The following is a 10,430-nucleotide window of genomic DNA, read 5'->3' as shown; positions in this document are numbered from 1 at the left end:
AAAGGTTTGTTATGCAATGGAATTGATTTCATTAGAAAGAGTGGCTGCAATTAAAACTTGCATACACAATAGGTTGCTTAAGCAGGGTGATTGATTCATTAAAGAACGACGTCTTTTAAGAGGTTTACACCTTTGTTTTATATATAAATATATCATTTATATTATTTTGAAATTTCATTCTATTTGAAGTTATTTTATCAAATACTTATGTACAATGCATACTTCAACACAAATTTAATGGTATGATTTTCTAAGAATCTTTAAATACATAAAAATCTAAAAAAAATAATTAAACTTACCTATCGCACATACATTTACACCTAAGTTCGAACAATATATATATGTATCAAGAATCAACTAAATTCATGTGTGTGTGAGACAAGATTCACTTACATAGTATAAAATTAAAAGGATTAACAATAGGATGAAAAGATATTCACTAGAAAAAATAAAAAGATAATATCAATTATCTATTTCATTCACCTGACAATCTTAACATAGTGTGAAATTTAAATATCACGTAGAGTTTTAAACATTTTTATGATATATAGAGGCATTCTAGAATCTGAGTGGGGGCAGCTGAACCCATCCCTAATAATCAACATCCATGTGCCAGTGCCACCCTTCTCCCATTCCAATTAAATTTTGACTACTTTCATCTCATTTCAATTGTCTGCTTTTCCCACCAATTCAAACAAATACTATCTAGACTAATGAATCCTACGAACCCTAATTTTAATTTGATTTTCTCCATTCTTATTTGGTTGTCATCTGTCTTCTAACACTGCATCATATAAATGGCATCATATAAATGGTCTCAGCATTTCAAAAACTGAAAATGGAAAGGAAAAAAAAGATCGTGGGTTGGGCCATGCCATGCTGGTTACATGAGCTACCCACTATTTCTCCTCGTTATCGTCATTGTATTACATTTTGAAAATAATATAATCTTATACCAGGTTGTCAATAATAAAAACAAATTTTTTTTGTTACAAAATTAAGTTGATAAAATCATCCGTATAATATAATTTTATAATATATGATCTGAATTAATTAATGATTAAATCAAAATATTATGGACGAATCAAATTATTTCAGTAACTAAAAATATCACACTTAAATATTGCTAATAGTGAAAGAGTTTCATAAGCCACATCAAACATGTTCATATTTATAATTGTTTCAGTTATACTCCAGAAGCAATCTCACAGGAAAATTAGTAAAGAGGTTTACATCACACCAACTTCATAATTGTCGTAAATGCATCTTTTTTTTTTATTTAACTGCATATAATATGTTAATCGTATATGGAAACACCATTTCCCATATTTCCTTTCTCCGACCCTCTCTCGCTACCTGCAAACAATGATCATTTGTTAGTCCATCAAATGGTTTAGGGTTAAAATATAATCAACCCATATTTATACTTCAATGTTCATGATAAATACAGTTAATATATTTATTTATCTTTATATATCGTTTCATATTTAATCTTATTTTTATTTAAATTTTTATTATTATATAACCATATCGTGTTAAAAAATACGAAATGGGGAGAAAATCAGTATACCCAAGATGGAGAATCTTCTTGTCGGAGTAAGCAGTTGGAGGCTCCATCACATCGGGGCTAAAGAAATTGCGAGAAGCTAAAGCTTGAATGGCATTAAGCTCAGGCCCAGAAATCATGTTTGCCTGCTGAAACCTCTCTACTTCTGCAATCTAAACGTGATAATATAAACATGAAAATCCAATAAAACATAAATAATCCGAACTCGAAATACTTCAACCTGTCCACCCTATCGTTTTAGTCTTTTAGAGCTATTTATGCTAGTCTGTCCTCAGTAATAGTAAAAGAATGCATGGATCAAGAGAAACCCATTGTTCATGTGTTGTATGTGACACGTGTTTAATGTTTTACCTTGGTTCGGAGACAAACGCTTTCATTTTCCAGTTCGATTTCCTGTAAGATAATATATAGCAATTAATTAGCAAAATAAATTACGTAACCATAAATTGCGATGATTTGAAATTAGGTTAGAACTAATTCACCCTTTTTTGCAGATACTCTATTTCAGCTAGTAGCATTTCGTGCTGTTGCAGAAAAAGAAAACATACATGAAAAATATGGAGAAAGCAAACAAATAAATAAAGGAAAATAATGAAATGAAAATCGAAGTTACCTTCTTGGACCTGATCCTAGTAATTCCCCGTTCAAGCCTGTTTTCTACCTGCTTTAACTCTTTCACACTTAAGGTACTCAAGGAATCTCCCATCAAGTGCCTTCAGACAATGATAATTAAAAATCAAATCTTTTAATTCAATCCCAAATGTTGATTTGTTCATAAAAGGTACCTGCTGGTGTTCTGCAACATCTGAATCTGCTGTCTCAACTTGGCTGATTCTTGTTGATAATACTGCATATTTCCAGTTAACGAATCAAGAAAGAGCAACAAAACCAACAAATTATGATATATGATCATATACCTGAGCATTGATTTCAGTAACAGTGTTTGTGTTAGAAGTATCTGAACAAGCCTTCTTGTACCTCTCTATGGTTGATCTTATGCTGCATCAAACCAAATATAAATAAAGTCGTAATGTCAAAAAAGACTCCTAACGTTTGAATAATAAACACTTTGGCCCCTATATGTTTTTGGAAAATTTTGTCCCCAACATTTTATTTTTAGGGCAAAAAACTCCCTTTATGAATGAAAACGTTACTTAACAAACAGTTATAGCTCTAAAATAAGAGTTTTTTATCCTAAAATAAAACGTTGAGGGTCAAAATGCTAAGAGCCAAAGTTATATTTAATCAACCGTGAGGAACCTGTCCTAAAATAAAACGTTGGCACTAAAATACTAAAAAAAAATTAAGAGCTAAAATGTTATTTTCATAAACTTTAAAATCTACTTTTAACATTGTGTCGTTGGAAAAGGGAAAGGAAATGGTTTCTAGGGTTATGGATATTTTATTTTCAGTTCAGAAAAACAATTTTTTATTAACAAAGAATGCAAATGTAATAGTTTTACAACTGTGTACACACTGAAGTCTACCGATAATCTTTAAGCCATATTAGGAAAATAGCCCCTGACAATCACTCAAACACCCAAAATTCCCAGCCACTTTAACTTAAGATTTGCCTGACTTTCTTCTTTCAGCTCAGAACAAAATACCATTGCCCCATTCATCTTTGTTTCCTCAAGCTTGTTTCATATCAAAATTTGTTTCAAAATCATGTGGTTAACAGTGTATGTACTCTATTGTATGACATGAAAAAGAAGAAACAAAACCCAGAATCCAGAAATTCATCCCAATTCAAAGAATGATAAAAAAAAGTAGCAAGAAAATGGCAACAAATATTACTTGTTGTTGGAGTACTCGTAGAGGCGGCCTCGGGTGGAGAAGACAATGAGAGAAACTTCAGCGTCACAAAGGACTGACAGTTCGTATGCTTTCTTGAGCAGTCCATTCCTGCGCTTGCAGAAGGTAACCTGACGATTTGTAGTGTTTTCGATCCTCTTGATCTCGATCTTTCCTCTCCCCATTCTTTCAACTTCAACACTCTTTCACTTGTACCTGCAAATAGCTGTTTAGATGAATCCAACAGTGATGAAAGATTAGGAAAAAATGGTTTTTAGATGAAGAAAATCGAGAGCAAAAGCAGATCCATTGTTCGAGACGTTAAAAAGATTAATTAATAGGAAGAAGGAAGGGCATGGAGGAGAAGTTACTCACCCCCCATTCCTATACCCTAGCTTCAATTCCAAGAAACTCACAAATCTAAAAAAGCCTACTAAAATGAAGAATGACTTTTGAGGGGTTTTATTATTATTATTATTATTATTATTATTTCATAGATGTAGTACGTTTATGGGTGCATACTACTCGTAAAAACACTCAAAAAAAAAAAGAGATTCTGCAAAGATCTGAAACCAGTAGGGATGAAAATCATGAAATATGAAGAAAACCCATCATGTTGTTTCTCTTCTTTTGTTGCAGAGTCCAGAATCTTGTGTGATTATGCTTTAAAAAAAGAAGAAAAACAAGGGAAAGAAAATGAAACAGATCTTCATGCAAAGTAGAAGGTTCACTTGTTCTGACAACAGATCTAATAAGATATATATATATATATATATCTGTGGTGAGCTGATGAGAAACCTAGAGAGACGTAGTTATAAAAAGCAAGTATATACATATTTAAACAAGATGGAACTCAGAGCCATAGTTTGTTTTTGCTGATTAAAAGAAGACGATGAAAGAAAGCCCTCAAACCTGAGGTATTTGGTAACAGTTCCGACCAATTCAGCTTTCGGAAAATAATCACGAATCCCTAAGAAAACCGAAGTGCTTATAGGAGGATAGACCTAAAGCTTAGGTGAAATCATAAAAGAAAAGGGAGAGATGGGAGACTCACTCAAGTCTGTGAGTTGGACAAAGACGTTGGAATTGTAATTTTCCAAAAGGGTTAGAGAAGACGGTGTAGAATTAGCCTAGTGAAAATAGCTTTGCAGGTTCAAATTCCCACCATTTTTAGCAATGGCGTTCCCGTTTTTCTAATCTCTTATTTAAAGTCCCTGTACCCCTTCTCGAATCTTTTCTACTGCCCCCATTAATGGACGCGAGGAGTTAGACTCAGTGACTCAGTTTGATCCTTCCATTTCCAATTCTATTCCATGGAATTAGGGTTTGGCTTGTTTTTGGTGCCAACCACGCACCCCTTAACTACCGTACCAACGCCACATTATAATCCCCCACTGCGATAAATACTTAACACCATCGGGTTTTCTGATTTTGATTAAGGTACTCTTTCTCGTACTAATGGCGGTATCAACTTAGTACAAATTTCTAGTGTTGTAATGCATCATGATAATATTATCAATACTTTTATATATGGTTTTTTTGGACCAATACCTCAGGCGGGTAAAATTTTTAGGTATTGGTCTACCCAAACTTTATATAGCAAATTAATACATTTGTTACCGTCTAAACGGAATTTGTCACATCAAGATGACGAGTTTCATGGGATATTATTTTTTAATGGTCTATGTGCAGTGGACCTCTCATGGGCCATTATTTTAATGATGTTATAATGACTCGTCATTCCGAGATGACGAGTCCATTAAAAAATAAAATTTATAAAATCAAATAAAAAAATAATCGATTAAACTTGTCACTTCGAGGTGAAAAGTTACTTCGAATTCAAAAAAAATTGGCCATTGGCTAGCCGTTGTTCAACAGGAAGACGGGAAGCAACGAACAACAACAATCACTTGGAACTCATCACCTCGACATGATAAGTTCGACCGTGGATTTCAATAAACTAGCCGTTTACATCCAAACCCTAAATCATTTTTTTTAAAACATACGTTGTGCAAAAATCTTGAAAAATGGTAACCCAAGAATATATGTTACGCCTGGATAACGTCCATGTTTCGTCGATCTAACGCGGGTCGGACGACGAATGGAATATTTGTAGTTGGGGGATGACAACCAGAGAGTCGTATCAAGCAGATGATGACATATATGCATCAATCCGGTCTATTTTCGGCTATATTTTTACATGGCTTTAAGGTGTAGCCATCGTTGATTGAGGCTCTGATCGAATGTTGGCACCCCGAGACATATACATTCTATTTCCCGAGTGGTGAAACGATGATTACTTTGGAAGATGTCGTTTACCAACTCGGTGTTCCTGTGAATGAAGCCCTCGTGGTGAGCCAGAGCATGTATGACCCCTCGACGTTGGTCTACCAAGTTCTAGGAAAATGGCCACCATCCAACTTCATGAGGGGCTATCGAGTAATGATAACGTGGCTAGAATCTGAATCCGAAGTGACTGCCAAGTCTACCGAGGCGGAGGTTGTTTTCGTGTCCCGAGCATTTTTTCTCCAAGTGATCGAAGGGATATTATTACCGGATAAATCCGGTAATCTGGTGCACACTTAGTATCTAAAAATTTTGGAAGACTTTGTTGTGTGCCGTAATACCAGTTGGGGTTCGACGATTCTAACCTTTTTGTACTGGGAGCTTTGCAAGGCTACAATTGTAACGTTGGGTCAAAAAGTCGATGTAGCAGACTGTCTGATACTGCTACAATCCTGGTCTTGGTATCACTTCCCTTTTTTACACCAATTATAGATGCCCCAGTCGAGTTTCCGCTGGTTGGAAGGTAATTATTTAACTTCATTTATTTACCTTTCTTTTAATTTCATAAATTTATTTATTTTTTATTTGTTTATAATATTTTATATTTTGGTATCATAAAATAAACAGAGACGAAGTTGACGGGTGCCACTGCACGAGACATATGGATGAAGATTGACATCACCAGTCGATTCGCAGTATGACATACAAAATTATTATTATTATTTGAATCTTTTTAACTTTATATATACTAACTTTGATATTTAATATTTATAGTTCTCTTGTCTTCCATACACCGACGAGGAGATCAACCATGTATTGCCAGGATATTTTTTAAGGGTCCCATTTATGGTGTGTCGTGACGTCGTTATTACACTAAGCGATTGTTGAGTGTCATGTAACTAATAGAGTGATACGCCAGTTTGCGGCGCACCAACTGATTCCTACGCAAATGGAGATTGATATGGATGCACTCTATACAATCGATACGCGCGGGAAACATAATGAAAATTGGCCGACACGACATGCTTACTACATCGATCTATGGAATCAGCATGAACCATTGCTTCCACATCGTCAGGACATTACATCGATGGACTTAGATTTCGACCATTCTCCTTATCTTTGACTTTACGAAGAAAATAGCAAGCCATATCTCACGACACCAAAAGAGAGGGCAGAATGACAATATCAATAGGCCACATACACTAAGTCCAAGTCCAAGCCCAAGAAGAAAGCATCGTCGTCGTCGTCTTCCGCTTTAGCATCTGCGGCTAAAGAGTACTATTATGTATCTTAGGCTAGTTTCAGTTTCTTTCCTCCATTTCATACTTCAGCCGAGACTCAATCAAATTGGGTTGGAGGTTCACAGGATGTACCACAGTACACTCAAGAATCTTTGACAAAACATGCAATTACAGGTGACTGGGACCACATCTTATATGGTCAACAAAGTAGCACCCAAGTCGAAGCAGTTACGATGATGATGGCGTCAAATGTCATAAATCCATCACCATATTTCGAAGGTGGATCGCAGAGTGTATTGGGTACACCTCCTCAATAATACGATGATTATCATTAATGCATACGACCCCGGCATACTCAACGACCCCACGACATTATCATTCAACCACTTTGCGGCATCGTCAAGAACTTAGAAGACATAGATAAATCTTCTTTGTAATTTTCATGTAAAAATTTATTTTTTACAATAAATTTACTTTATATTTCATAAAATTTAAATAAATTGATTTTGATTTTTATTTTTTTAAATTATCCCCAGCCGAACTTGTCACCTTGAGGTGATGAGTTTCAAGTGATCATTGTTGCCCATCTGCCCTTTGAACAACAGGTAGTTTTTTAATTCATCGAATATTTTTTATTTGATTTTATAATTTTTTTTTTATTTAAAAAAAAATATATTTTTTAATGGACTCATCAACTCGGTGTGACGAGTCATTATAACGCCATTAAAATAATGGCCAACGATGGGCCTACTACGCGTGGCCCATTAAAAAATAATATCACATGGAACTTGTCACCTCGAGGTGATGAGTTCTATTTGGACTGTAGCAAATGTCGTAATTTGCTAAATAAAGTTTGGGTAGGCCCAATACCCTAAATATTTTACCTGCCTGGGGTATTGGGTAGAGGTGGGTATACGGGCTACCCGTCCGTTTAGCCCGCGGGTTTTGACAGAGCGGGCTTAAACTGAGCGGTTTAAAAAGCCTGTAATCATAAACGATTTTGAATTCTAAGGCCCGCGGCCCGTTCATTTAACTCGCGGGTTAAACAGGCTTACCCGCTGCCCATTAAATAAAAATAATTTTAAATGCTTTAAATACAATAAAAAATAATGTTCTAACTTGCTACACCTTTAAAAATGATTCAGTAACTTGAAAAGGAAGGTTGCACCGTCAAAAAAATAAATAATATTTAAATTTTATTTAAAATAACCAAAAATGATTATAAAACAATATTTTTAATTATTTTAATCATTAATATATATATATAATGATAAAATTACTTAAACTCAAATTAAAAAAAAACAATATTCACTTATATCTCCAAATTGAAAAACAAATAAAACAATAACCACATTATACTTTTATAAAACACGATTATTCAATGCTATAATATAAAGACACGGAAGTGTCTGCAGACATAATTTCAAATAGAAAAATTCAACAAAGTCAAACATTATACAAATCTAACAAATTTGCTTTTGTAAAAGCCTTTAAAAGTTGAAAAGTATGTTTTTAATTTTTTTCTTTTACTTTTCTTTCTTTTTTTTAATCCAAATATTACGTGTCATGTGATATATTATTAGAATATCACGTGAATTTTTATAATTAAAGAAAGAAATTGATAACATACTTCATGAAAAAAATAAAGGTCAATGTCAAAATTAAATAAAAAAATATTTAAATACCAAAGTGATAATGATGTAAATTTTATAAGACTAAAATACTATATAAATCTTTTAATTTTTATTTTATAAAATGAAGAATAATTTGATACATTGTAAATGAAAAAAAATATCAAGCAGCGGTAGAATTATGACAAATACCCTAATAAATTTAAGAACTACAATGTTTATAAGTAACATCATATTTATAGGTAATTTATTTTCTTTTTCTATAAAATTCTTTAAGTTTATTTTTTCTAAAATTTTATAAATTTTAAATTAAGCGGGCTATTGCGGGCTTCGCGGGCTACCCACGGTTATACCCAATAAACCCGCGGGTTTAACGGTCCAGGCTAAAAAGCCTGCAATTTAAATGAGTTTTAGTTTTTGATGTCCAAAACCCGCACGAATCACGGGTTAAACGGGTAGCCCGCGGGCCTTAGCCCATATACTCTCCTATAGTATTGGGCCAAAAAAACCTTTATATATTTTTATAATTATGTTGTATATATGGATATTGATACACTTCATATTATTTTGGATTTATCAATAATTTTTATTATATATTATTTTTTTAATTTAAGTTTCTTATACACAACTTATAATGATTTTTTTTTAAATGATGAAGGAGGTTTTCTAAATATTTTTTTTTTCAAAATTTGAATTTGGGTCAAAATTAGATCAAGTTTGTATCATTTATTTCAAAAAATAATTAGTATTATTCTAATTTTATTATTATTCTAATTTTATAATTACTTTTATGTATTATTAAATATTTTAATTTCGATAAGATTTTATAATACATATTTTTTAATCTTGTAAAAATTAATATAACAGAAAAGTGTAAACTATATTGATGGCCCATTTTATTTTCAATCTGGCTTATTTTAGTTTGATGATGACCATATTAGTAAAAAAAAACTTCTAACTTGACCTATGAATTTTAAATAAAATATAAATCTGACTCTTGAATAGGGATGGCAAACGGGCGGGTCGGGTGCGGATACCCCCTCCCCATCCCCATACCCACCTAATATTTTTCAATCCACCACCCGCTCATCACCCATGATGGGTAAAAATTTTCAAATCCACACCCGCCCACGCGGGTACATTCTCAAATCCATCCCCACACCCACTACCCACTAGAGACGTACCCGGTTAGACCCGCCTGACAACAAACTTAAGTTATACATAAGCAACAAATATAAAACAAACACATCTATTAAGAAACATAATAAAATAAACCAATGATTATCTGAGTTAAGTGTTAATATAGATCTTAAAGTACATAAAACATCATAATAAAAGACATAATTAAAGTCTAGAAATATAAATGACAAACACATAATGTTTTTGTTCTTTGGCACAACATTTTAAAATTTCAAGCAATACTTGTGACATCTGATACTCCAGTATTACAATCATCATTCTCATAAAACACCATAATAAAACACCAATATTGCAAAATACTCGGTTGAAATTTGAATTTGAAAAAGTCAGTTTCAATGGCGTTAAAAATGGAGGTTTGAGAAGCACAAGTGAAACACTTAATTCTATTTAGTGGCGTTAAAAATAGAGATTTGAGAAGCAACGATATGACTCTGTTAGCAAAAAACGTGAGTGCTCAGTTACAAGATACTGATTTGTAGAACATTAAGAAATTAAGCTTAAAACAATCATTAAGATGAATCTAAAAAATAATTAAAAATCAGTACGAGCAAATAAAAATTAAACTCTTAAAACGAAATGCAGAGGAGCTTAAAACGAAATGACTACGGAATTGACTCTTACAAAAATTAAATTTCAAGTAAAAAGGGAAGAAACATACCTGAATAAACTCGAGAGTGAAGACAAGAGGTTTGAAAGAAAAAAATTTAT

At 33.0% G+C, this 10,430-nt stretch overlaps 1 protein-coding gene across 2 annotated transcripts; it reads right to left on the bottom strand.

Annotated features, from left to right (window-relative positions):
- Positions 1-1,148: 1,148 nt before the first annotated feature.
- LOC120118541 (agamous-like MADS-box protein AGL11) lies at positions 1,149-4,445 on the bottom strand. 2 transcript variants are annotated; one of them, XM_039138569.1, is made up of 9 exons: positions 4,274-4,445; positions 3,365-3,587; positions 2,485-2,566; positions 2,353-2,414; positions 2,181-2,280; positions 2,050-2,091; positions 1,919-1,960; positions 1,571-1,719; positions 1,149-1,356 (listed from the first exon to the last, which is right to left on the bottom strand). In XM_039138569.1, exons 2-9 carry the CDS (start codon positions 3,544-3,546, stop codon positions 1,353-1,355), a joined length of 663 nt encoding a protein of 220 aa, XP_038994500.1. In that variant the 5' UTR covers positions 3,547-3,587; positions 4,274-4,445; the 3' UTR covers positions 1,149-1,352. The 2 variants fall into 2 exon arrangements, with proteins under 2 accessions (XP_038994500.1, XP_038994499.1); XM_039138568.1 differs by having other exon boundaries at positions 3,365-3,577; positions 4,274-4,444.
- Between the last annotated feature and the right edge of the window lie 5,985 nt (positions 4,446-10,430).

The sequence above is a fragment of the Hibiscus syriacus genome, unplaced genomic scaffold, assembly GCF_006381635.1.
Source record: "Hibiscus syriacus cultivar Baekdansim isolate YM2019G1 unplaced genomic scaffold, ASM638163v2 tig00110328_pilon, whole genome shotgun sequence".
NCBI lineage: Eukaryota > Viridiplantae > Streptophyta > Magnoliopsida > Malvales > Malvaceae > Hibiscus > Hibiscus syriacus.
Note: the sequence above shows the minus strand (reverse complement) of the source record. Positions and strands in the feature narration are given on the sequence as shown.

Coding starts and splice junctions, on each gene's coding strand:
- LOC120118541 (XM_039138569.1), bottom strand. CDS start 3,546: ATGGGGAGAGGAAAGATCGAGATCAAGAGGATCGAAAACACTACAAAT. Junction 2,281..2,352: donor ATGTTGCAGAACACCAGCAG/GTACCTTTTATG, acceptor CATTGTCTGAAG/GCACTTGATGGGAGATTCCT. Junction 1,720..1,918: donor GCGTTTGTCTCCGAACCAAG/GTAAAACATTAA, acceptor TATCACGTTTAG/ATTGCAGAAGTAGAGAGGTT.